At 44.5% G+C, this 27,885-nt stretch overlaps 2 protein-coding genes across 4 annotated transcripts in view; one reads left to right on the top strand and one right to left on the bottom strand.

Annotated features, from left to right (window-relative positions):
* The window catches only part of HSP90B1 (heat shock protein 90 beta family member 1), a 58,167-nt gene extending 45,312 nt beyond the window's left edge, over positions 1–12,855 (top strand). The window contains exons 14-18 of the mRNA XM_030214191.1: positions 380–516; positions 4,215–4,293; positions 4,407–4,562; positions 10,814–10,921; positions 12,614–12,855. Of these exons, the coding sequence (XP_030070051.1) occupies positions 380–516; positions 4,215–4,293; positions 4,407–4,562; positions 10,814–10,921; positions 12,614–12,643 (510 nt within the window). The 3' untranslated portion in view covers positions 12,644–12,855. The remainder of the gene's footprint in view (positions 1–379; positions 517–4,214; positions 4,294–4,406; positions 4,563–10,813; positions 10,922–12,613) is intronic.
* Positions 12,856–21,139: 8,284 nt separating this feature from the next.
* On the bottom strand, positions 21,140–27,870 carry C9H12orf73 (chromosome 9 C12orf73 homolog). 3 transcript variants are annotated; one of them, XM_030214725.1, is made up of 3 exons: positions 27,796–27,870; positions 23,734–23,880; positions 21,140–21,382 (listed from the first exon to the last, which is right to left on the bottom strand). In XM_030214725.1, exons 2-3 carry the CDS (start codon positions 23,839–23,841, stop codon positions 21,296–21,298), a joined length of 195 nt encoding a protein of 64 aa, XP_030070585.1. In that variant the 5' UTR covers positions 23,842–23,880; positions 27,796–27,870; the 3' UTR covers positions 21,140–21,295. The 3 variants fall into 3 exon arrangements, with proteins under 3 accessions (XP_030070585.1, XP_030070583.1, XP_030070584.1); XM_030214723.1 differs by having other exon boundaries at positions 27,779–27,864; XM_030214724.1 differs by having other exon boundaries at positions 27,776–27,862.
* Between the last annotated feature and the right edge of the window lie 15 nt (positions 27,871–27,885).

Raw genomic sequence — 27,885 nt, 5'->3', positions numbered from 1 at the left:
CACTTGTGAGCAGCTTGTGTGTTGAGCTGCAGCTGCTTGGGAAAGACAGCTCTCTGCTTGTGAGCCCTGTTCTTTGCTATACTGCACTAACCAAACAGGGAAATCATCATTTACACTAATTTTCATCACAATGGAGAACTGCTGGTTCCACACGCCGTAGTGGGTGGGAAGCCACTCGTATATGCATGGTAGGAACGCTGCACATGCTCGTTGACATTAACTTCATGGGCTCCGCACCAGGTGATGTGAATGACTGACTGACCTGCTACAGATAAATATCTTCACTTTCTTTTACCATGCTGTAAAACATAGCAGTTTTAAGTTCCATCTTCAAGAAATGTAGGGTTTGGTTTAGCTAATCATTTGACTTTTCTTTCAGATTGAGAAAGCAATATTATCTCAGCGGCTTACAGAGTCTCCTTGTGCTCTTGTGGCCAGTCAATATGGCTGGTCTGGAAACATGGAAAGAATCATGAAAGCTCAAGCATACCAAACTGGGAAAGATATATCTACAAAGTGAGTAAGCTATATTAGATGTAAAACAAAGCAGATATTTAATTTCCTTCCTCCAACTAGACCAGAAAAGTGGGTCAAATGTTCCTGCCAGCAGAAAAAAAATCTGAGCTGAAGGGTTGTATGGGGGCAAAATTTTTTTTTTTAATGGAATTAAAACTTTGCATGTGGGAAAACTGGTAAAAAGAGAAACCAAGTTTGAAAATGGGCCAAACTGGATCATGGTTCCAAAGAAGAAAGCATCCCCTTGTGCGCCCCCCCCCCCCCCCCCCCCCAAAAAAAAAAAAAAAATGGCCCAGTGCATATCACCCTCACAGATGGAAAATTTCTTACCTAATATTTCTTTCCTTTAGTGCTACCAAGTTCAGATGAAAGGGTTATGTCCATTTACCAGTGAATGGAGACAGAATAAATAGTTATATTACATAAGTTTCCCACTATTCCAGAACATGTGGAATAGTTTGGCTATCAACCAGCAGGTGGAGATAAGAGAACTGAAAACTGAGCTGATACATATGTCTTAGTATCCAGTCCAGCTCCTTGGTATTTTCTATTTCCAGTAGTTGGATGCACACGCTTTTTCAGGCTTTGAGTGATTTGCTTCTGGTCTAGTTGGTCAACTGGTTCCCAGTAGAGTTTGCAGGTGGCTTGAGTCTGCAGAATCATGTCTGGCAGTCTTCAGATCCTTGTCTCTGATGCCCTGTGAATTTACTTCTTCTCTCCCTTCACCTCTCCACTGTTTCCTGTGAAGCTGTCCTTTTACAACAAAACAATCTTTAAAAAAAAAAGAGGTTTGTTGGAGAACATGGGACAGATCTTTCTCATCTGGGGGGAGCAGCTAGCAGTGGTAAGTCTGACTAAAGTTTGACTTGGAACCACTTGAAGGGCTGCAGATTCTGCTTGGTACAGGGGAGGGATCCTGACTCACCACTTGGGACTCTGTGCCGTGCTTGTGCCAGTTGGGGTGAATGGTGATTTCCGTGGTGACTTTCCTGCTGTGGAACCCACCAGCTGGTGTTGGGGCTTTGCAGTATATGCAAGCTGAGAATCCCACAGGTTGTGGGGGAAATGGTCTTTGGCAACATACCTTCAGATTTGGTACAGCATCTGAATAAACCAGGGATGTGGGGCTCCCCCGGCAGGCCCAGTGTGCAGTTTAATGCAGGAGAGCACGGGAACAGGTGCCACTTTGTCAGGACTTGACCAGCAGTGAGGAACAGCCTCCCTCTGATCACGTGCGGAGCACAGCTGCTCTTTAACACCAGAGAAAAATCACAATGCAGCTGAATGTTCTGTCAGGCCTAGAGGTTGTAAATGTTGCAGTTACCTATTTACTGAAGCAAGGTTGCTGCAAGGTGCTTGTTTCTTGCCCCTCCGGCTCCAAGGATCCTTTGGATAAGTCCTACTATGACTTTCCTGATCTTCAAATTCATTATTTGGAGGACCTCCAAGTGCGATTGAAAACCAATTCGCTCACTGAGATCCTCCTGTTCCTCTTCCTCCTTCAAGCATTTTTTCCCTCCAGGGACTCTCTGCATCCAATCAATGAGTCAGAATGGTCTGGCCACCACCAACTCCACAATCTGACTTGGCTGCTCGTATCTCTTTAAGAACCCTATCCCAAATCAGTTCTGAGGATGGGGTTGGCATTTCAACAACAAGGCAAACCAAAGGAGCAGGAGGGGACTTGCCCCCTGACGACACTCCATTGGCAGCCACTTTTGCAGTATGAACTGCATAATGGTCCCTGATGGAGGACATTTGAGTTCTCGGTTTCGGCTGCTTCTTGCATTTTGCAGGTATCTCAGACAGTATCCTCACAAACACTAAATTTCAGTAATGTTAATGGCACTCAGTGCACCACGATCGGTGCCAAATCAGTTATCTGAGAAGGCATTCAAAACTGTCACTCCCCAAATCCTGCCAGTCCAGAACTTCCGCGGGTGGTAGTTATATGGGCTGCCAGAAGACGCTCACTGGGCCTTGTAGATCATTTAGGCTCCCAGTGCACATGAATCCAGGGGGTGGCTCTTTTCCCAACAAACTTATGCAGTTTGGTTCATTACAAGAAAGAAAGGACTAAAGGAAGAGCTAGACCATCCTGTAGCTTCCTCGTGCTAGAGAGGGTGGCCTGGCTAAGGTTGGGAGCACTTTGGTCTCAGTTGGGCACTCAGTGTCTCATTGGAGCTGCAGGTCTGCCAGGCCAGGAACTAGCCCTCCCCAGTCATGGGTGCAGCTGCATCAAAAACATTTTGCAGTGCCACGCTCTCTGCCACACTGTCCTTTAAAGCTGTTCCCAACAAAGGTCACCCGTCCGTCACCACATCTCTCTGCACAGCTTCCTCTGCAGTCAGAACAAAAAAAACACTAGACTCTCCCGAATACACATCCCATATATTGTAAAGTTGCATGGAAACATTAGCGGGCAAAAACAAATCTTAAAAAGGTTGCCCGAGAGCCCTAAATTGAGGGGAGCAGCAGTGGATCTCGGAAAGCCACAACCATTTTGTCCTGCAGCTCAACTAGAAGTCTGTGTACATTCCAGTGGGCAAACTGCTTCTGCTTTAAAAGCAGATGGCACTATAGACCTTACTGCTTCATGGGCAGTGTCATAGACATTTGCATATCAGCTACTTGAGCTTCTCTGCATACCTTTTCCAAGGTTGGATGACTCAGCCAGAATGGATACTACTACTACTGGGGCATTGGTGCTGCTGGCAGGAAAATCCATTTCCCTCCCATCTTGAGGACTGTTATTACATCCCACAGGTTCTGGACTGATCCGGGAGACTGGAAAGAAGGAAAAATTATTACCTGTTCTTTCCTTTATTCCCAACAGATCAGGAAACCTCCCTTTGTTTTCTGTATTGCTGTAATGCTTCATGTCTTCTGAACTTTCCTGTTTTGGCCATTTCGAGAAACATCAATGAACTGGCCATACTTAGATTCTTTGGATTTTGAGGGGGAAGGAGGAGAAGTTGCATGGTTATTGAAATACTGGATTGGGGCAACTGCACACTGTTCTATATCGTAGCTCAATTTTAGTTTTCTTTATCTCTACCTGCTGGTAGATGGGCGTAATCCACAAGTTCTAGACAGATCTGTTGACCTAATAAAATTATCGGGAAAGACCCAATTTTTCCTTTCCCTTTTCTATATCGTCCCCTCCAACTGATGGACAAAACAAATCCCTCAGACACCACTACTAGTTCCCCAGTGGCATCACCTGCATATCATTTGTTTGCACAGAAATGTCCCCAAGGCTACCATTCTCCAGCAGCAGCACTGCTGCTAGATCCAGAGGACATGAGATGAACACAACATAGCTCAGGGAATGGCCTTCACTGAACACAGGAGAGGGCAGGGAAAGGGAACAACATAAGAATAAGTTGTGGTGGTCAGTAGCTATGGGTGTGCAGCATAACAATTCACTGAGCCTTCCTTTATTTACAAGTATCCTCCGAGTCCTACTGTCTGCACAGAGGCATTTTAGACTGTGGGCCTTTTGCTCGTGACACGCGCGTATAAAAGTGCTTCAGGATGTAGAGGGTAAATGAACATAAAGATGATAGTTGGGTTAATGGTTCTGTGGGCAGATATTGGGTCAGTGTAGCATAGTTTATTTACCCATGGTTTAATTTAGTTTAAATGTAAGGAAACACATTGTATACTGTACTCATGTCATATATTTTATTTTACAGTTACTATGCAGGCCAGAAAAAAACATTAGAAATTAACCCTAGACATCCACTGATCAAGAATATGCTTAAACGAGTTATGGTAAGCAAACATTCTTAAATGTATTGCACCATGGCTAATTTGGCTGAACAGGATTCTTGCTTAGTATTTTTACTTTCTAATATTTGGATTTTTTTTTCTCCCTACTAAATTAGGAAAATGAAGATGACAAGACTGTGCAGGATCTGGCTGTAGTTCTGTTTGAAACTGCTACCTTAAGATCGGGATATCAACTACAAGACACCAAGGAATATGGCAACCGAATTGAAAGAATGCTTCGTTTAAGCTTAAATATTGATCTTGAAGCAAAGGTAAGTTCCATAGGATTCACTAATAGTTGGTAACTTTTTTTTTTTTTTTTTTTTCTCCTCTGAGGTAAGGAGATGGAAGAACTTGGGCCTTTCCCCTATGAGCATGAGTATCTATATCTGTATCTCCCTTTTGAACTCTCATGCTCATAGGGGAAAAGCACTAAGATATGTCTGTGTGTGTAAATATCAAATGTTTGAGGAGAAAAATAATTTTCCCCTCTTTCTAAGGAATACATTATTGTATTATCAGCAGGGACTATTTGTTTTTTTAGAGGAATTCTTAGATATTATATACTTAGCAGCACTGAAACTGCTTGGTTCAGGCCTTCATAAGTACAATGTACACCTCCACCAACATCTACATTGTCAGCGCTCTTGCTCCCCGTGCTTTCCCCTGAGTGGGCGGAGGTGTTGGGCGGCGATTTGACCGCACATTCCGGGCAGGCAACGGCGGGGCCGGTTTTGGCGGGAAACACAGCCATTTTAGCTGCGCTTCCTGGGTGGGCCTCGATGGAGCCATTTTTGGCGGGAAGTGCAGCCCTTTTGGCTGCGCATTCCGTAGCGGTGCCAGGGGACCCTTGTGTGGCGGGAAGCGCGCCTAGTTTGGCTGCGGATCACGCGATGGACCTGCCGCCTCGGGAGCGAGGGGGGTCCGTCGCGGAGACTGCGGGAAGTGTTGTTGGGGCTTCAGCATCAGGGGGGGGGGGGGTCTGGCTTCCCCCCCTGAGTTTGTTTGGTCTCTGTATAATGCCTGGAGAGCTGGCCCCTCTCAGGCTGTTTGTGGGAGTTAAGCACCCACGGCTGGCTATTTCGGAGTCTATGGAGATACTTTCTCTGCCTGGGTCGGACGTTTGGAGTGACCCAGGAGAGGAGGATCTCTTAGATGTGTCTGAGGATCAGGATAGGCTAAGGCCTGGGGAAGATTCTTCAGTGGTTCGCATTTTTCATAAGGAGGAGTTGTTAGAGCTCATTGATCAGGTGATCTCTACTTTGAAGTTTGCTCCGGCGGCCACCCCCTATGCGGAGGGACCCCAGGTAGATCCCTTGGTTAAGGGGATTCAGAGAGCCTCCCGTTCCTTTCCCATGAATTCAGACATTAGGGACATGGTTTTTCAGGAATGGTCTGTGCCGGAGGCTGCTTGTAAGGTGTCTAGGGCTATGGCGCAGCTGTGTCCCTTGCCTCCGGAAGATTTGGCCCTGCTGAAACCACCTACTGTGGATGCGGTGGTTACGGCGGTTACGAAGACTACGGCCATTCCGGTGGGTGGCGGTACAGCCTTATGGGATCCTCAGGATAGGAAGCTAGAGTCCTTTCTGAAGCGCAGCTTTGATTTGTCGGCTTTGGCCTTGCAAGCCTCTGTGTGTGGGGGCTTGGTAGCCAGAGCTTGTTTCCGTTGGGTAGAGAAGCTCTTGGATGAGCCTGCGTTAGATAGGACTGGTTTGGTTCAGGACCTGGCCAAATTGGAGATTGGGTCTTCGTTTTTGGCGGACACCCTTTACGATTTGCTAAGGGCTTCGGCTAAGAATATGGCGGTGACAGCTCGCAGGGCTCTTTGGCTTAGGGGCTGGGTGGCAGATGCGGCCTCTAAAGCAAAGTTGTGTGTTCTACCTTTCAAAGGTTCTATGTTGTTTGGAGAGGACTTGGATAAACTGATGAGTGGTCTTGGGGATACCAAGGTCTCACGGTTGCCGGAGTTGCGGCCTATGGCAGCTAGTCGAGTTGGTTCGGCTAGAGGTCCGTTTAAGGACACGAGGCGCTACAGGCCGGGCAGATTTGTGTCTCCTTCTAAAAGCCGGTTTTTCCAGCGGACGCAGCCCTGTCGAGGAGGTCGGGACTCTTCCGGAGGTGCCGGAAATGGTAAGTCCTCCTTATGAAGGTGTGCGGGTCCAGCCTCTGGTGATGATCGGGACCCAAATTACTTCAGATCAGTGGGTGCTGGAAGTCGGTCGCAACGGTTATGCGCTCGAGTTCGAGCACCCACTGCCGGATCTGTTCCTTCTCCTTGTCACTCTTGAGTCAAGTTAAAGGCTATTCAAGAGACTTTGGGTCGCTTAATCCAGTTGGGAGCTGTGGTACCCGTTCCTCCGCACGAGCTGGGAATGGGTTATTCCATTTACTTTGTGGTGCCGAAGAAGGACCAGTTTCGACCCATTTTAGATCTCAAGAGGGTCAATGGGGCGCTCAAGGTGCTATTCTTCTGCATGGAGACTCTGCGCTCGGTCATAGTGGCTGTTCGTCAGGGAGAATTTCTCACGTCACTGGATCTCACGGAAGCGTATCTGCATGTGCCGATTCGAGAGGCCATCAGTATTTCCTTCGTTTTGCTGTTTTAGGGAGGCACTTTCAGTTCTGTGCTCTGCCTATTGGTCTGGCAACGGCTCCACGCATCTTCTCCAAGATAATGGTGGTAGCAGCAGCTTTGCTGAGGCAGGGAATTCTGATGCATCTGTATCTGGACGACTGGTTGATCTGGGCGAGGTCTCGGGCTCACAGTCTGGCGGCAACGACTCAGGTGGTCGTGTTTCTGGAATCGCTCGGATGGATAGTGAATGTAGTCAAAAATCAGTTGATCCCATCGCAGAGTCTGAAGTACTTGGGAGTGCAGTTCGACACGGCAGTGGGTCGTGTGGTTCTGCTGGATTCTCGGATCGCCTCTCTTCAGCAGCAGGTCCGGCTGTTAATGTCCGTTCAGAGTCCGATGGTTTGAATGTACCTTCGGGTTCTGGGCCTCAATGGCAGCGACAATAGAGGTAGTACCATGGGCCAGGGCGCATATGCGTCAGCTTCAGGCAGCTCTGTTGTCCCGGTGGTCTCCTCAGGTACACAGTTTGGAGTTGCAGTTGCCATTGAGGGGGGCTTCTCTGCGCAGTCTCCAGTGGTGGCTGTGCTTGGCCCATCTGAAAAAGGGTGTGCCGTTTGAACCTTCTCAGTGGGTTATTCTAGTAACAGATGCCAGTCTGTTGGGCTGGGGAGCTCAGTGTCTCGGTCGGTCTACGCAGGGGCGGTGGTCGACGGAGGAAGCTCAATGGTCTATCAACCGGTTGGAGAAGAGGGCGATTCGGCTAGCTCTGTTGTCATTTCGCTCAAGTGTGGTCGGAAAGGCATTAAGTCATGTCCGACAGCGGTAGAGTATATCAACCGGCAGGGCGGTACAAAGAGTCCGCGGTTGGCAATCGAGACGGCTCTGCTCATGAGTTGGGCGGAAAGGCATCTAGTGCAGATTTCGGCGGTGCACGTGGCCAGGGTGGACAACGTGAACGCGGATTTTCTAAGCAGACATGTTGGACCCCGGAGAATGGTCTCTGCACCGGTCGGTGTTCGACCAGATAGTTCTAAAGTGGGGAATGCCAATAGTGGATCTCATGGCATCGGCACAGAATGCTCAGGTTCCTCGGTATTTCAGTCAGCGTCGGGATCTGCAAGCAGAAGGGATTGATGCGTTGGTCCTTCCGTGGCCTCAGCAGGTATTGCTGTACGTGATAGGTTGAGTCCTACAGAGGGTAGAATGTCATGCGGGTCTGGTGTTGGTGGCTCTGAATTGGCCGTGGTTCGGGGATCTGATGTGCTTGTTAAAAGGCGAGCCTCTGGCTGGGGGGCTCGGTGCTGTTGTGTCAGGGTCCAATCTTCATGCTGGACCCGGATCGGTTCTCTCTTACAGTGTGGCCCTTGAGAGGGAACGGTTGAGAAGGAAAGGGTTTTCCCCTCAGGTGATTCAGACGATGCTGCAGTCTCGCAAACGTTCATCTTTGGCCTATGTGCGCGTGTGGTGCATATTTGAAGATTGGTGTGGGGACCGGGCGTGTGTCCTTTCGACAGCTTCTGTGTTGAGCATTTTAGATTTCTTGCAGGATGGTTTTGAGAAGGGCCTTTCATTGTCATCTTTGAAGGAGCAGCTGGCTGCTTTGGCGTGTTTTTGGGGTAAGGGGCAGGTTGGTTGCGTCTTCCCGGATCCGGATGTGGTCAGTTTTTTGAGGGGGGGAGGGTGAAGTTGCTTCGTCGTCCTCAGCGGCCGGTAGTTCCTCAGTGGGATCTTAATCGTTCTTGACTCTTTGGCGGGTTCTCCTTTTGAGCCCTTGGAGTCTTGTTCAATAAAAAAACCTTACTATGAAGGTGGTCTTTTTGGTAGCTATATTGTTGGCTCGCCGGATTTCGGATCTTCAGGCTCTTTCATGTAGGTCTCCGTTTCTGTGGTTTTCTAAGGAAAAGGTTTCACTGCGTCCAGTGCCTTCGTTTTTGCCTAAGGTGGTATATCCTCCTTTCATGTCAATCGGGTGACTTCGTTGCCGGTCTTGGGGGACCAGACGGGGGATGCTTCTCAGCGTCGTTTGGCGAAGTTGGATGTGCACAGAGTGTTGAAGGCTTACTTGCATAGGTCGGGGGAATTCAGGTCTTCGGACAGGTTATTTGTCCTTAATGGGGGGCCCAAGAAGGGAGCGGCTGCTTCTAAGGCATCTATAGCTCGGTGGTTGAAGGATGCCATCTCTTCGGCTTACATATTGCATGGCCATACGGTGCTGGTGGGGCTCAAGGCACATTCCACTAGGGGGATGGCAGCTTCTTGGGCAGAGTAGTTTTGTTCCACCGGTGGACATTTGTAGAGCGGCGGTGTGGTCCTCCCTGCATTCTTTTGTCAAACATTACAGAATAGATGTACAGGCAAGGAAGGATGCCAGTTTTGGAGCTGCAGTCCTGTCCTCTGGGCTTTGCGGGTCCCCCCCCCTTAGATGTGTGTACTGCTTTGGTACGTCCCAAGCGTCTTGAACAGTCTGGAGGATTGCTGAGGAAGGTGAAATTAGGCCTTACCTGCTAATTTTCTTTCCTCTAGATCCTCCAGACCATTCAAGAGCCCACCCAGTGTATCAGACAGTTCAGTATGATTTCTTTAGACTTCAGTTGCTGATATTTCTAGTAGCTCCTGTGATTTGGGTCCTGGAGTTTTATTAAGGGCAGTTGTGCCCATCTGCAGTTGAATTTCTCCCCCCCCCCCCCCCCCCCCCCCCGTCTTAAGGGGAGGAGATCTGAGTGTGGATTCAGTGGTTTTGTTTAGGTGGAGGTGTTTTGTTCCTCTGCTTTGTTACTGTTTTACTGGTTAGTAGAAGGTCTGCACAGGCTACTTGTATAAGAAGTTTGTGTTCTCAGTCTCCCTCTGCTGGTAGGATGCATAACCCAAGCGTCTTTAACGGTCTGGAGGATCTAGAAAGAAAATTAGCAGGTAAGGCCTAATTTCTCTTTATCCTGTTTGGTAAGGTATCATTTTCATAGTCTTACCAACCTTATCCTGTTTGGCAAGGTATATATTATATATTCCCATCCATGTCCTGCGATTCTCCCCTCGCCTCCCATCCATATCCAGCAATTCGTCTCTGCCCTCCTCTCCATGACCAGTGACTGTTTTCCAATCAGGACGGCAGGAATGACAAAGCAGAACAGTATGATTTCCATTTACGTCTATTTGCTGAGCTCACATATGAAAGACAGCTTTGCCAGAGGCAATTCCAAAAGAGTCACTCCGAAGCTGTGGGTCAACATCTAGTAACAAGAAATCACATGGTTATACAGATGCAGCCCAGTTGGGCGAAACGCGTCCTGTGTCGGGCTTCCTATTCAATAATAAACATTTTTTCCACATACTGTTCTGCTTTTTGTTTGTTTTCCATCTTGGAGTTTGCAGATCGGTTACCCTGTTTTCTTGGACCTTCCTGCCGACCTGCTTTTACGCCATTCATCTTTCCTGAAGTTGCAGCAGCAGCAGACTGGCTTGCATCACCTCCAGCCTTCCCTTGCCTTCCCTCTGTGTCCCACCCTCGCGTAAAGACGAAATGTCAGAGGAGGGCGGGACACAGGGAAGGGAACGCTGGAGGCGAGCTGACATCAGCATGCTGTTATGAACCCAGCCAGCCATCCAGGGAAGCAGAGTTACAAATTAAGTAGTATGTTGATGGAAGAATAGTTTCCTTAAACAGCAGAACAGATCATGAATAACAGTTGGTACTTAAGAATTTTGTTTATGCTTTATACAATGTAATGCCTTTATCAGTGAAGATTTTCACTTGTAGTGGGGGGTTGGTTTTTTTTCGTGGTTTTTTTTGTCTAGGGGCTGTTTTGTTACAAGACTTTCGTCAGGGTGCCCTCATTAGTGGATGGCCCCGGATAGAGAGCTTACAGAACTCTGGCCTAAAAATCTGAAAAGTATTTAGTATTTCAGTGTCTCAATCCTTGATCCCTGTTATGTCTAATTTCTGTTCGTAAGGTGGAAGATGAGCCAGAGGAGGAACCCGAGGAGCAAGATGATGAAACTGAGCAGGATGATGAGGTGGAAGCAGAAGCTAGCGATGAAGTGGAAAAAACAGAAACTCAGGTTTGTTTTAGAATCTTATATTCAGATATTTCTGTAGTTGATATATTTTAAGATTGTAATTTCAGTCAAAATGTCAGTATTTTTTTTACCCAAAATTAGGGACATGACTCAGTTATGACCCCAATCCCAAGTTTTTGTTCTGTAGATTTTTGGGGAGCCATTTATGCTGCCTGGGCACTAGTGAGTCCATAGTATTATAGAGCAGGCTCAGATTGTGATACCTGCAGGCAAGAGTCTGGTCCCACCAAGCGTCCAAGTCAGTGGGAGGTTGGAAGGAAACAAAAAGAGAAAAGGAATAAAAGGGCAGCAGGAGAATATCACCCATTTGCTGGGGGTGATACAACGAACTAAAGGAGAAACGGGCAAGCACTGTAGTGGAGGAAGGGAGTGATGCCACATGCTTAAAGGCCTTCCCTAGAGCTCAAAGCCTGGAAGTTGTTGTCCATTGCCTTCATCAGATGTCAGTGTGGCTGACTTTTCCATGGAGAAAGGTAGAGTTATATTGCCTTTTTAATATTTCTAGGCAACAAGATTAGTATGCTGTACCCTGCCCCCCCCCCCCCCCCCCCGCCATGTCTTTCCAAGTGACCTAAGTCTGCCAGTAAAGGGTCCTTGGAGTGGGCCCAAATACTAGCCCTGCCCTTCCGGAGTTGGAAAAGACTCCTCCTGGTGAGGACAGGGAGACTCCAGTGATATCCTGTTCTAGTGCAAGGAACTTTCATTGAGCAAGTGGTGACAACACTGCAGCTGAAAGAAGCTCTTCAGGAGGGCCCCCAAAAGTAGGGGGACCCAATCCTTGAGGGATGACATAAACCTGCCAAGACCCTCCATCAGGCTTTGTTGGAGATGGTACCTTAAGGAGTGGGAGGTGCCTGGCATGGTTTAGCGTAAGCCTAAGTTCATGGTGAGACTACTTATTTCCCAGGGAGGACTTTGAGAAGTTGTTTCCCCTCCCAAAGGTTGACATCCTGCTCATAGTGACAAAAGAAAAACTAATCAGTGGAGGACAGCTCTGCCCTCAAGAATTCCTGTGCCAAAGGTCAAGGTGCTCGTGAAGCACATAGAACAGGCGTATTTTTAAGAGAGCTGCAAATGAGGTTAGAAAGGTGCTTGTACATTATCTTAGCTAGGGTAGGAGTGAGTAAACATATCCTGCTATACATGTGCAGCAAATGTCATTTGCTTCTTCCATTAAAGGCCTGGTTGAAGAACCAAGCTTTCACCTACTTCCTGAAATATAGATAATGTCCTTTTAGAGAGGGTATGGTTAGGGATGCACCTTGGGAGGATCTTACTGACCTTGGAGGTGTGTAGAGGGAGATCCTGTTCGAGTACTCTGGGCCATTTCCTTGAAGGTCACAAACATTTCAGAATGGTAGGAACAGTGGCGTAGCGAGGGCGGCTGCCACCCAGGGCAGTTTGCCGCTGGCCCCGACACAGTGCATTTCTTGCCTGCCGTATGCACGCTGCTGGGGGGGTGTCGGTTCCACTGGTTCCCTGCTCCCTCTGCCCCGGAACAGAGGGAGCAGGGAACCAGCGGAGCCAACAGCCCCCCCCCCCCCCCCCCCCCCCAGCGGCATGCACCCGGGGTGGACCGCCCTGCCCTTGCTACGCCACTGGGTAGGAACAGTCATTGTACAAATTGGTTTCTGGTGCCATAACTTTACTTTTTTTTGTTTGTTTGTTTTACAGGAACCCACAGTTGTAAAAGAAGAACTGTAAAACTTTCACCATGTTGTCTGGAGGGAGGGCATGGATTAAATATTTTCACTGTAAAATGTTGGGGCAAATGGGATTTTTTAAGTTTGAGTTTTTTTTGTTTTGGTTTTTTTTTAAACATTCCTCATGAATGTAAATTTGTACTATTTATGAGTATATTCTTGATGTAAAAAAACTTCTGTGAACAAAAATAAATGTTCACTGTCCTGTTCCAACTGAAGTCAGTACTGTCCAGTAGGGGGCATTGTTTTTTTTTTTTGGAAGGTCACTTTTATGGTTTCTTCCTTCAACTACTTGAAACTGACTAACCTAAACCTTTACAGTTTTGTATCTGGGGAAAGAAAAGCATTTTGTTGTAGGCACAGTTTTCAGTTTGAATGTGAGTGGTTCAGTGTGTGTGTGTGTGGAAAATACACTATTGAAATATTGAAACTTCATACTTTCCACAACTATAATTACAAGGTTTTTTTATATTTTTATTTTAAAAAATTCCTGCAGAAGAAAGCTTGTGCGATGTAAATGCTTGGTACAGTAATACTATCTAGTACTGTACATTCTAAACACACAGCATTTCATTTTCACAATTACCTACTGAGCAAAGTGCTGATATCCTAAGTTGTTGAAGATTTTTCTTTTTTTTTTTTAACAAAAAGGAGATAGACCAATGTCATTCCAAAGTAACTGGTTTATTTTGTAAATATTGGCTAAAAGTGATCCAATGCAGACCCATGTTTAGGCACAACATGTGCCTGCTTCAGGAATCAAATATATAGTTTCAGCCACAGATGATGAATGAATTAAAAGATAAGTCAAATAATATATCCACTAATACAACAAAAGTGCTAGTGAGCAAAACACTGGGTATGAAGGACAAGATAAACATGAATACAAAGTTTCATGCAGAAGGCCATGTGTTAATGTGTCAAGCATATATCTTGATTTCTGTTTCAAAGGGAAAACAAGCATAGAACAGAAGCTACAGTGTGTATGCTCTCTAGCTTAATACAGATGTTAAGTGAGCTGATAATTGCTTTGTCTTTAAAATGGATATATCTAAACCAGCTGTGGCATTAACAAGTATTTCTCCTTCCAACCTAAACTTAAGAAATTTTAATTAAGAATTAGGGTAGCCTCAAACTGGCCCCACCAAGGTGATGACATGCCTGATTATGATACTTCTGATGCTCTAGAAGTCTAGATGGCTCTCTGGGCATGTGTGAATGCTTCCTTCCTTATCCATGCCAGACGGTGGGTGTTAGCCCACTTCAAGTAGCAGAGAGGACCACATTAGCTAACTTGACTACCATCTTAAGGCTGGTGCTGCCTACCTCCTCTTATGTCAAAAGTAAGACATCCAAAGGGAATTGTTTGGCATGGGTGGTGAATTGGAAATGCAAAACATAACTTCAAAATAATTTCATAGTCACTGAACCAGCACTGTGAGATTATGCCCTTAGTGTATGAACTACCTTCACAGGAGGCTACATCACACTGTTAGCTATCTGAATTTGTCAGAGCCCTTGACCTCCATGGGTAGGTTTGAGTTTGACCAGATGAGGCAAGTTCAATTTTAACTTTTACATGCCAGACCAAGTCCAGATTGAGTAAGATACATCCAGGGTCTACCTAGATCAGGTAGCTTTAAGGATTCTTAACAGCTAAGATGTAGAGCCTCCAAACTTTAATATATATATATATATATATATATATATATATACAGAAGCATTAAGAGTGCAGTGGAGGCAAGGACACGCCCTTTTTATCCCTATAGAAAGACAGGTTCTAGAGCTGTCCATGATTATAGCAGGCTAATTGAATGAGCTCACCAACCTTCTGAGACTTGTCTGCTTGTTAGTGTGGTTTCACTGTCTGAAATTGATGCCTTGCCTATTATGACACGGCAACAGATGGACATATTCAAAAAGGTTTGTAGGTGCCTAATTCCAACAGACTTGAGAATGGCCACACCTTACTAGCATCAGAAGAGAACATGATTCAACACTACAACACTACCCTCAGAAGGGGGAATGTACTGGGCACAGAGCTACCTTTTCCTTTAAAATTACCCAATGAAATAAACCTCTGCTGAAGACCTAAGGTAATGCTATCCTGCACATCTCCAGAAGAAGGGAGAACTGAGCCTTTGGGGCTGAACTCTGGTTCCAATCCTCAGAAGACAGTATCCAGCTGCAAGAGTAGAGAGAACATGGATTGTGTCCTAGAAGTGAGTCTTTGTCATCTGAGCATTGTGAGAAAAAGATCCTTAAATGGAAATGGTAAACAACCACCCACCCCACACCAAAAAAAAAAAAAAAACCCAAGCAGAGGTTTCAAAAATTCACTATATATTCCTCTTTGGCATTACCAAAGCTTGTATTTGCTATATGCCTGTTCTCAACAGCCAAGGCTCTAAAAGGGAATGAAGGAGATCTTCCAGGAAGGATCTGACTGGTGAGAAAAAAAGGTACCACTCCTTTCCTGATCCCGTCTGAAAGAGTAGAGCAAAACCAGACTCCTCAGCAGGAATATGTACACACATACCTGACGAGTCGCAGCTAGGGCCAGTTTCTTGAAGTTCATTCTAGGATGCTAAGAGCAGCTTCCCCAGGACTACCTGGCTGAATTATTGCACACGGTATTCAAGGTGTGGTCGCACCATGGAGCAATACAAAGCCATTTATAACATCCTCAATTTTGTTTTCAATTCCTTTCCTAACTCTAACATTTATTTGCCTTCTCTAGAAAAATCAGTATTAAGGATAGGAGCAAGGCTAAAACTTTTTTGTTCTAAAAGTTTTCTGTTCTTTGCCTGCTGGAGAGGTAGCACTGCTACTTACCTGAATTAGGTGTTAAGTATCTGCAAAGGTTAAGGGCAATCTGATTACTGGGTTAGCTCCAAACTATATAGAGAGGAAAGGTCCCACTTAGAAGTGGCATTTTGCTCTGTGCTTGGTAACTTTGATTGGGTTTAAAAGAGGAATTGGTTATTTATACACAAAATTAACAAAAAAAAAAAAACTGTCTCCATACCCTTTTCCCCATAGTTTTATAACTTCTCTGCCACAGCATTAAGGGGGTTGTTTACTAAAGCTTTGCTCGAGTTATCTGCAGCAGCAGGGCCCATAGGAATAAAATGGGCCCTGCTGCAGATAATTCTAGCTAAGCTTTAGTAAACATGGGGGTAAGACTTTCAAAGGCAGAGTAGGGCCTAGTTCAATCCTTTCCCCAGCTGCCTTCCCCATATCCCACCCATGCTTTATTTATAGTCAATTCTAATTATGAGTTTTATTACATTTAATTAGTTTGACAAGCAAACACTAACAATATAATCTTAAGGCTCTTTAGATTCATCTGATATCCCTAGTACCTTCAGTTAACAACTCTATGCATCTTGGTATCAGAGTAGTCCAGCAGCAAAAGGGGTTGTTACAAAATGACTAGCCACCTGCCTGAGGTAACCCTGTGGCCATTTAAAGGGTCTAGACCCCTGCACAGCTCAGGTCCACCTGTATCTGCTGCTTGTGCTCTACACTTGCACCCACTGCCCCCTGATTAGCTCACAACTGCCGCTGGGCAAGTTTCCCATGCTCAAATTATTCCCAGTGATTTCTAGGTTACTGGGGCCACGCTTCTCTGAAAGCATTCCCAGACCCAATATACAAACCACAATTCTATCAGTCCAGACAGGCAGAACCAACAATTGTGTTTATTCTCAGAACTTGAAACAGTGGCCAAAACTGTGCAATTTGCAAACAGGTAACTGAAATATGGATCAATCATAACACTTAACTAACCATACCTGGCCAGATCAGGACATATACTTGTTCAGAGCCTTAGCAAAGATCTTCAGGACATAATTAAAATAGGAAAATATACATTTTACAGGCTTAAAACACACTTTCTTCACAGGGGTGCTATCCAGTCTTTTATATTGAGTGTCAAATGTATAATTATCTTTGCTTGGTGCAAAGAGCTCCTAGTTTGGAAAGAACAAGTCTGTTCATTGAGGCCAAAGGAACTGACGGAGAGACAGGTACATAGAGGAAGCCTACAGGAACATAAGACTAATCTACAATCTCCAGTCTGGCAGGCCCTATGCTGCTTTGGAGGAGGGAGGTCTTCTAAAAGGAGAGCACCACTCTTGTGAAGCTGGAAGTAAATAATCCTGTAGCCAGGACCAGCCCACCAGCAGATGCAATATCCTCTCACACAGAGGATGGCTCCAGGAACTTCTGCCCAGGATGCAAGGGTTAAAATGGCTGAAGTTGGTGATTCAATTATTAGGCATGTATACTGCTGGTGGATGTGAGGATTGCCTGGCACAAAGGTGGCAGACCTCGTGCATCATATAGATAGTGCTGAGGAGGAGCCAGATGGGGGCAGGCCCAGCTCAGGGAAGACGAAGGAGAGAGACATCCTGAAGACTCACACTGATCAGAAGGTCTTCTTGCCCGTGCAGCACCTTCATACAGAGGTGAGAGGCGCTCCTCCCTTCTTTCTTCCTGGGCCTGCCCTCCTCTGACGTAGGCGGGCCCAGGAAGAAAGAAGGGAGGTCTCAGGAGGCCTGCTGAATGGCCGATCACCTGTTATTGCCCGTGCAGCAGAGGTGAGAGGCGCTGCACGGGCCGGTAAGGCAAAGGGGGGGTTGTTGGAGGGAGGGATGGGACCGGAGCTTGGCAGGAGGCGGAGCTAGTGTGGGAGAATACACAGGAAGGGAGGAGGGCCAGCCCGGGGCTGCTAAAATTGGAGATTTTTTGTGCGGGGGGGGGGGGGGGGGGCAAGGCGTCCATACAGGATGCTCATGACGAGCGCCCTTGCCCCATCCCAATTTTTTTTTTTTTTTCATTTTTGGTGCTGAGAGAGGGGAGCAGCGGCGACCTGGGGTGTCAATAAAGGACGCCCCTGACGCCTGTTTTTGCCCCCCTAGTTTTTTTTTTTTTTTTTAATAGATTTCACTTGTAAACTTGTAGCAGACAGCCCTAAAGAGAGGTACAGACTATAACTGCTTAACTCAGCATTGACCATCAACACTAACTGACTAGATCAGGCTATTTAAGTGGTCAGTGGCCACTGCTGACCGGTTAAATAGCGCTGAATATCGGGGGTATGTATATAGGTGTTTAGTGTTTCTTGGGATACTACTAAATAATGCCTTAGAATACACTTTATGATGGATTTCTAAGTAAACAGTCTGCCCAACAGCTGTCCTGCATCAACATAAATAGAGAACAACAACCACCAAATGCCAGCCAAGGGTTACTTATTAAAAATATCAAAAACAAAGGTCAACTAAAATGACATACAGTCCATAGGGATCTATTAAATAAAAAGTATCAAGCCTGGACGAGGTCCTGTGTTTGGGCACACAGGGTGCCTGCCTCAGACGTCTCAACTTCAGTTGGACTTGTATGTCCTTTGTAATGCAAATTATCACCATTAACTGCTGCGCAAGATGTAAATAGGAACAACCTGAAGAATTTGTTTTGGCGACAAAAACCAAAGGACCTGACTCTTCCCAATCACCCACCCAGAAACACATCAGCATGAACTATAAAACTTTTTTTTTTTTTTTTTACCTGGTCACTGCTGCAGAGCCTACCCCCCCCCCCCCAATCCAGAAGCCCAACATGAAATTATTAAAAAAAAAAAAAAAAATTTTTTTAATCTGGGCAGTGCAGAGCCCATCAGCATTATACATAAAACTAACCTACTGCGACGTCAGACTCCATCCAACTGGAACTAAGGATGCATGCAGCTTTCAGCACGACAAGGATGAAGAAGTTAAAGAAGACCGCGGCTGGGCTGGCAGGGGGTTGGGGTCCCCCACCAGCTGAAGCAATATTTTAAAAAGCCGGCAGGAGGAAGCGGACCTTGGGGGTAGGTGACGGCGGTAGGGGGGTCCGGGGCCCACGCAGATACGCCCCTGATTAGAAGACGGCAAAAGATTCAGTTGGATTGCTACATGACCAAGGGGAAAAAGGGCACTCTGGGAAGACAAAGCCATAGTGGAGAGATTAAATTAATGCTTTGCTTCAGTCTTCACAAAGGAAGAAATGGTATTCAAAGCTGAAGAGTCAGAGAAACTGAATGAAATCTCTATAAACCTAGAAGCTGTAATGGAGCTATCAGAGGGCGGAACAGAGAGAGTAAGGGAAGGGCTGACGAGGCGATTTTCTTCTTTTACAGCAGCGCAGACGTGAGGCGCCACACCACACAGCTGCCGGGTGGATGGAGCTGGACTCGCCAGCAGAGCACCCCCCCCCCCCCCCCCCCCCCCACTGCCCCCTCCTTGGTATGCCACTGTGTGGACCCATCCTAAGTTCCTCCAAAAATCCTCTCCAAATTTCACCTGAACCAATCCATAGTTCTCCCAACCTTCTTTCTGGGTCCTCACTCATCACAAGAGCAACAAAGAGAGTCCAAATCTCCCACAAGAAAACAACAAGACAAGTGGAAGAAATCCAGAAAGACCAAACTGAAGTCACAGATGTTGAGAAACCAAAATAATTTATTAGGACCCAACACAGTCATGTTTCTGCCAAAAGAGGTCTTCTTCAGGGGTCTACAAATTGGCAAGTACGGATGTTCCTCCAAAGGTTCTCACGAAATGAGACAATCTAGTGAGATCAGGGTCTCATAATTCTCCTTCATCACCTCCTGGCCTTTATTCAAATACTCCCACTGCTCCTGACTTTCTGCTCAGCAGGTGCCAGTGACGTTTGAGGACATCAGTATTGATTTTTCTCAGGAGCAGTGGGAGGTATTTGTGACCTGGATTGGCCACTGTTGGAAACAGGATGCTGGGCTTGATGGACCTTTGCTGTTTCCCAGTATGGCAATACTTATGTACCTGAGTAAACCGGCCTCCAAACACACGCTCTACACATAGGTATTTGAATGTATCTTTTTCTGCATTACCCAATCTACAGAGGCCTCAAGTACAAAACCACCTACGCTTCCACCTTTTCCTACATTTTTTTTTTGTTACATTTGTACCCCGCTCTTTCCCACTCATGGCAGGCTCAATGCGGCTTACGTGGGGCAATAGAGGGTTAAGTGACTTGCCCAGAGTCACAAGGAGCCGCCTGTGGCTGAAGTGGGAATTGAACTCAGTTCCCCAGGACCAAAGTCCACCACCCTAACCACTAGGCCACTCCTCCACTCTAGCGCACAACTGTGGAATGGTCTACCTAAATTTGTGAAAATCACCCCTGATCATCCGACCTTTAAAAAATAATACCTTAAGACCTTCTTATTCGGGAAAGCTCACGCTCCTGACCCGCCCCGCTGTCTATTGAATTCCAATTCTCTTTCCACAATCCCCACCTCTGCTATTACTTTAGCCTCTTTCACTGCAATGCCATTGACTGTTGTAGACTTGATGTATGCTTTCTGTAAATTCCTATAAGCCACATTGGGCCTGCCCTTGGGTGGGAATATGTGGGATATGAACACTATAAATAAATAAATATATCAATCTGATATTCAACTACTGAGCCCATAGAATGACGACTTCCATCGCAGATCTCAGAGCAGCTTCTGTAAAGCAGCCCATGATCCTTAACACACGATTGCACTCCTTTGCCCCAAAACACAGCCTTTAGTCAAGTAGTATTGCATAACCTCTTTGCCCACTAATTTCTGTACACAATCACATCATCCTTCTCTCCCTTGGGCCACAACCTGAATGTAACTCGCCTTGAGCTACTACTGAAAAAGGTGTGAGCAAAAATCTAAATAACCACAATACTTAAACGAAACAGTGTGCCTGCATCCCCTACTTGTCTGTAGAAAAAGTAGCATTGCTTACCTGAAAGGGGGGTTCGCCGTAGACAGCTGGGAAAAGCAGCCACAACCTTACCCCCCCCCCCCCCCCCCAAAAAAAAAAAAGAAGAGAAAAAAAGTAGCAAATAAGCACAACTGAAAGTGGTAAACATAATCAAAATGGCATGTAGAAACAAACTACCTACAACCATGCTATCGCAAAGACTGATCGGGGAAAGAGTCTTGTGGCAGTGCAGGAACCCCCATGAGAGATCCAGAAAAGCTCCAGTGCATAGGCTCTATGACATCACCATGAAGTGTGGCTACATTCCCCTGCTGTAAACAGAGAATCCCCATCACAGGTAAACTCTAATTTGTGAATAGCTTGGGCAATTATGAATTGAAAAAGCTATGTCCGTTATTTATTTTTTGTCTATTAGATTGTAAGCTCTTTGAGCAGGGACGGTCTTTCTTCTATGTTTGTGCAGCGCTGCGTACGTCTTGTAGCGCTATAGAAATGCTAAATAGTAGTAGTAGTAATTTTCCCTGCTTTTCTAAAAATGGAGAGGCCGTTCCAACTGAGCTGAAGTAAAAAGAAGCAAGAGGAAATTACCAGGTCAAAAAAATTCACAATTTTAACTTTTTTAGACCTCTAGTAATTGTTATATTTCAAATTCAGTTTCTTTTTGCAGTACACAGTACCGCATCATAATTTTGTTAAAACAGTGCAACACATAATATGGAAAAAAATAATTTATTACATAATTGACAGTGGAGTTCTCTTAATCTGCCAAAATTTTTAACAGTGATATTTTTCTACAATTGTTCCACTCATCTTTTTTAGTATGACAAATCTGATACATTTACTGTACCAACTGCTGATTGCTACCGTTAATTCTGAACTTCATTGTGTCTTTGTTTTAAGCCCAACAGTTCAGTTCTGAGGTCCCCAGGCTTAGGCGGAATTTCAGGCACACTCTACAAAGAAATCAAAAATTAGGGATTTTGTTTTTGCTATGTCAAACAACATGAAAGATTATAAAATGGTAGGCCTACTTTATTTTCCCTTTGAAATGGATCGTGTGCTAGCTTCATACTCATCAGGATTAATTCTACATTTTTCTGAGTAAATGTATTTGTTGATTTTAATCTACCTTAATTTTTCTCCGTTTCTATGTGCGGCAAGACTTTGTCAGAAAAGGCTGACCTGTCCAGTTATATTAACTAACCCAGCTGTAGTTTTCCCAATACATTAAAAACATTAATGTCCCTATTTACTAAGCAGCGCTAAGGACATTAGCGGTTTTAGCACTCGCTAATGATTAGCACGCGCTAAATGCTAAGTCATCCATAGGAATATATGGGTGACTAGCATTTAGCGTGTGCTAAAAACAGGGAACTTACAGTTTTAAAGGAAGGAGTAAGGAAGACAGGTTCAGTTTGCTAAAAGAAATAGAAAACCAACAGCCAACTATAATAGGTAATTCTGGGGCTGATATAATAAGTCCACCACTGAGGATGTGGAATTTTACTTTACTGCACTTGATTTTTCACCTTTCTTCACCTCTCACGGTGAATTACAATTAAATATTTTTAAAAAACACATCAACATGAAGTTTTATTAATAACCTCATAATTAGATGTTTAAAATAAAATTACCTCTTCCCTCGTGGTTGACACATTTAATAAATACGAAATAGTGTCTTATGGAGGGATTTTTTTTTTTTTTTGGGGGGGTTGCAACAACGTTCATGCCAAAGTTTTGATGTGTGGTTACCATTTTCTGAGCTATCACTGCATTGTAGGATCTTTGTATTAAGGTGCACTAACAGATTTAGCATGTGCTAAATGATAAGATGCCCATAGGAATCTTATCATTTAGCACACCTTGGTCAAAGGACCCCTGAGTAATTTTCTGCATATAATTTTGCTGATGAAGTCAGCTGATTTGCATGATTTCTCAGCTCACTAATAATTCTAAGTATTTTTGCAAACAGCTTTGCAAATGTGGGATTGTGAGTTTATATGTAATTATTAATCCTTCCAAACTTGTGCTTAAAGGTGAGTTACACTTGAGCTGGCGTAGATAGATTGTACACCCTCTTGGGCAGGGAACTGAGTTGGTACCCAAGGCAATGGAGAGTGAAATGCCTTGTCCAAGATCACAATGGGGCTCATTTTCAAAGCACTTAAGATTTAAGACTTACAAAGTTCCAATGGCATTTCTAGGTTGGCTGGCACCCGGGGTGGATCACCGCTGTGCACCCCTTGCTCGGCGCATCATCTCCCCCCCCCCCCCCCCCCCCACAAGAGCGTTGCTCTTACCTCCAGGGCCAGGGGGTGCAGGGAGCAGTCGCGTGGCCATCGGCCCCGCCGGTTCCCTGCTCCCTCTGATGTTACTTACTATTCCAGGGCAGGGAATCGGCGGAGCTGACAGTTATGCAGCTGCTCCTTGCATCCCCTTGCATTGTGCACCCCGGGCGGACCGACCCCACCGTCCCGCCCTTAGTATGCCACTGCAAAGTTCTTATGTAATGTTATAAGGCTAAGTGCTTTGAAAATACGCCTCCACATGTATCAGCCGAAGAAGTGGAATCTGAACTCTAGGTTCCCTGGTTCTTAGTTCACTGCTCTTATATACTAGACCACTTTTCCACTTGCATGAAAAGAAGGGCACATAGTGCACATGCTCATGTTTGTGAATTTTTACACTCCCTGTGTGCCATTTTTCTGTGCATAAATGTATTTGAGAAACTACTCTCACCTTAGTAAATCAGCCTCGTACTCTACAATCCTAGTGCAACAAACAAGCAAGCTGAGCTGACAGGACTTGCACAGTTTTGTTGGTAAGCCTATGATTAATGAGCTACATAAGAGACAAACATGGCTACATGATAGAATAAAAACAAATACAGCTAACAAAATGGAACTATATTGTTTTATTGTTATACTTTACTACACACCAGCTTCAATATGTGAAGTAAGCTACAAACAAATCCCACAACATTATTTTGTACATCACTTTAGGAAGTTTTTACAATTCAGAAATCTTATAAATACATATATAGTTAAGGTCCAGAATTACAAATGCAATAGCATCAAGGCCCAAACTTCTTCAAATTCATACTAGATAAACTATGTTTTTCATTGGCCCTTCTTGGGCTATTACATAAAAAAATAAGGATACCAGGATCTTCCAGTCCTACCTTTTCTCTTCTCTCCGTTACCCCTTTACAAGAGTTTGATTCCACTGATTTTCACAAACAATATGGCAGTAGTATAACTTGTCAGGGTTCTAAACTACTCATAACACAGTATTTAATACTTACGAGATCAGGTCTGTAATATGTGTGCACAACTTGTGCTCCTGCAAGCATAGCTGCAACACTTGCAGTTAACATTTTCAAATACTTTGGCCAAGATACCCCAGCAGGCATTGTGATGAAATTATGGCACTAATGATGATGTCTGGTATTCTAGAAGAAAGAAAACGTGTAGAAATTAGCCAAAAATTTTAAAAAACGGTCTTATGCAGACATCTTTACTGTTTTTGAGATTTCTATAAAACATCCACATGAATTTGTGGTGGCAGGAAACATTGATGATTATAATATTGTTCATACTTCTGGCTGCACCAAGGCCTTTTAATAAAATTCTTCTTTTTCTGAGCTGGCTCTTTGCAGTTTATTATCCCTGTTATTAGACCAACGTAAGAATAATTCAAATTCAAAGATATTCTACATAGATGGAAGAATGGTTATCTACAAAAAAACTGCAACAGGAACCTAAGTCAGAGGATAATGGACAGTGTGAGCGCATCTTTTGGGCAGACAGCGAGGAGTGGCCTAGTGGTTAGGGTGGTGGACTTTGGTCCTGGGGAACTAAGTTCAATTCCCACTTCAGGCACAGGCAGCTCCTTGTGACTCTGGGCAAGTCACTTAACCCTCCATTGCCCCAGGTACAAGTAAGTACCTGTAAGCCGCATTGAGCCTGCCATGAGTGGGAAAGCGTGGGGTACAAATGTAACAAAATAAACAGCAGACCAGTTTTGACCGCATCCTGGAAAAAGGGCCTCTTTTTAAGGGGTCAGAAAATGGATTTGCAGTAAAATAAAAACCAGGGCGCATCTGTTTTCGGCCTGAGACCTTACCGCCACCCATTGACTTAGCGGTAAGGTCTCATGCGCTACCCAGGCAGTAGGCATGCAGCGTGCGCCCACTGCTGTTTGCCACCGGGTAAGCGCCACATGCTAGAACATGGATATTTTCTACCGTGTGTTTTCGGTGTGCCCCAAATTCAGAATTACTGCCCGGGGCACGTGGTATGAAGATGACGACATCATCTGCATATATAAATGGGATGAAACCCATAATTCCACTTTTTTCCCCGAGTGGCGCCATCATTACAATGAACAGTATTGGTGAGCCCTGTGGTACCCGGCACTCAAGAGATCCACGAGGTTGATGTTTGGTTGGACATCTTTATGATGTTGGATCTGGTCTTTAGGAAGCCATTGAACCACACTGCCACTACACCGCCGATTCCTATGTTGTCGAGCAGTGTCATTAGTGTGGTGTAGTCTACTAAATCGAATGCACTTGACATGTCGAATTGTAGTAGTAATACATTTTGTCCTTGGCATATTATGCTTCTGAATTTTGTTATCAGGATGGTTGTTTCAGTGCTGTGTTGTGGGTTGGCGGCACTGACTGCTTTAAAGTTTCCAACTTGGAATTCAACTTTGTTCTTTGTTGCCCAGTCTCCCTATTCAACAGCATAAGGTCCAATGCGCATGTTGTTATTAATTTATGCCCCCATGAGTCATCTAAAAATCTTGGTTCTTTGTAAAGTTTGAGGCCTGTAGCCACTCTTTGTGCATTACAATATTCCACCAGTGCTGCTGCATGGTATTCTGTGTGAATTACGTACTGGTGTAATTTCAGTAAATCAGCCCAATCCACCACTGGTCCATTGAATGAAGATTCAAATAACCTATTTCCTGTTAGCAATGAGTTAATTCTTTCAGCTGAAAAGCCTATTTACTGGTAACTTGGAAACAAGTTAGATATATATCAAGCTACAATAGTAGCATAGTGAGTCTACAAGGATATAGCTCACGAGAACATTTATATATTTCAAGACTGGAGCTGGGAATAGAACATCAGTGTGGAGTACAAGGAATTGACATTGTTGGATACAGTGAAAGGATCATAACATGATATCCAGATTTAAACATCATTAACGAAGGAACTGGAAGACTGGGTTAAGAGTGTGCACTGAAGAATTCAGACACTAAGTGTATAATTAATGTATAAAGAGATAATAAGGATTTGTATCAGATATAACTGTATCCGATTGTGAGAACTACGGTCTTGAAGTTTTATAATGTAGGAGTATGGTATGTGTGGTATGTATGAATGAGGTATGATGTGGAAAGTAGGATATGCTACAAATTTATATGAATTTATTGGATATATAAAAGTAAATAAAGCGAAGTTTATGTAAAAATCTTTTTATAGTGGTTACGTAGATGGTAGATATGAGAATATAAGGGTAACCCCTAAAAATAAGGAGAGCTCAGATAGTGGAAACTACATAATTCCTCACTGGGATATTATGTTATGAAAATCACTGCACCCTTAGCATTTGATTAGTCTTAATCTCTATACTGACAAACATGTACCAAAGATAAATGTATACTTATGTTGGGCAAATACGCTTCAGGAATTCTTCACCTTTTAAAAATCTATCCCAGACTGAAAATCTTTTCTCCCCTCGTGACTTTAAAACCCTTGAAGACAGAATGAAAATTCCCTACAGCATTGCTTCTGAACCCAGCCCTTAAGTCCCACTCAGTCAGGTTTTCAGGATATCCACAATGAATATGCATGAGATCGATTTGAACACTAAGGAGGCAATGCATGCAAATCTATCTCATGCTAGACATTGTGGATATCCAAACCTGAGTGTGCATTGAGGACTAGGTTCAATTCAATTCAAGTCTTGTATACCGCTAATATCCCCTGTGTAGGGTTCAGTGCGGTGTACAGTATTGAGAAGCACTGCCCTAGAGGAGAGATATGAAACAAAAACTGAGATTATTGAAAGGTATTAAGAAATAAACCTTTTCCAAAGAAAAGAAAGCTGTAGGAGTAGAAGTCATGATATGAAGCTGCAAGGGGGTAGACTCTAGAGCAGGGTTCTCAATCCAGCTCTAGGGGACACATCCACTCAGGTTTTCAGGATATCTACATAATATACGCAAGATAAATTTTCATGCAGTACCTCTATTGTATGCAAATCTATCTCATGCATATTTATTGTGGGTATCCTGAAAACCTGACTGGCTGGTTGTGTCCCGAGAACTGGGTTGTCTTGACAACCCCTGCTCTAAAGCATTATCAGGAAATATTTTTTGACTTTTTCATAGAAAGGGTGCTGGCTGCTTGTAATGCGTTCTCAGGCAGTGCATGCAAAAACAGAAAATTCAAAAAGGCTCAAAATAAACACTGAAGAAAACGAAACATTACGTGTTTCAGCTCAAACAGAGAAGCACTTCTAAGGTGTAGGGGAAGGATGTTACTTGCATGTTGCTGCATTCAAACCCCTAAAGGCTAAGGTAACTGGCAATAGAGCCAGTTACAACCTAATCATCTTAATAGGCAGCCTACATGGACCATTTCAAGTTTTATCATGGCAGAGATGCCAAGTTACATACAACCAGGAGGCAAATTTTGTGCCCATTCTGTAGGTATAGTGGGTGCTTACCACTCTCAGTACTGAGCACTTCCACTATGTCCTGGGAATAGTACTTTCAGTTGAGTTTAGCACCCCCAATTATATTTACTGCAGGAACAAAATTCCTTTGACAGATTTAAACAGCAGGAAAAGAGAAGAGATCAGCAGTGCCTTTCTCTCTCTTTAGCACACCCAAGTGTCCAGACTGACTAATAGGCCAGAGATGTTTCTCTCAGTATGTGGGCTGGTACGTTGGACAGAGGCACATAAAAGAAAAAGAGGGTAGTTATCTAAAAAACAAATACAAAAACCTGCAGAATAAGTCCAAAATGACCGGTCCTCGTAAAAGTTGGCCTAGCTGCGTACGCCTTGTAGCGCTATAGAAACGATAAGTAGTAGTAGTAATAGTAGTGTGTGCCGATCCTTGATTTCTAACACATCATCTACAATGGGACCCGCTCTGTCTGTCGTACTCATACTGTTACTATGCAAAACTGCATCCACCACACTCTCCTCATTCCACATCCTCTAAGCTCTTACCACCACAACTAATTAAAACAATCTCTCGTTATTTTGCAGAACTCTTACAACTGGAATCTACCGAATGAACACTATTTGTATTATTTTCCTTATTACATTAATTCACTGCATACCGAACCCTTCCGTCTCCCCTTTAGAATTAAAGGTTTGTCGCCTCGAATTCTACAATAGTGCGCTCACATTTATCGTCATCACAGGATACG

This window comes from Microcaecilia unicolor, chromosome 9 (genome assembly GCF_901765095.1).
Source record: "Microcaecilia unicolor chromosome 9, aMicUni1.1, whole genome shotgun sequence".
NCBI lineage: Eukaryota > Metazoa > Chordata > Amphibia > Gymnophiona > Siphonopidae > Microcaecilia > Microcaecilia unicolor.
Note: the sequence above shows the minus strand (reverse complement) of the source record. Positions and strands in the feature narration are given on the sequence as shown.

Coding starts and splice junctions, on each gene's coding strand:
- C9H12orf73 (XM_030214725.1), bottom strand. CDS start 23,841: ATGCCTGCTGGGGTATCTTGGCCAAAGTATTTGAAAATGTTAACTGCA. Junction 21,383..23,733: donor CATATTACAGACCTGATCTC/GTAAGTATTAAA, acceptor ATTTCTTTGTAG/AGTGTGCCTGAAATTCCGCC.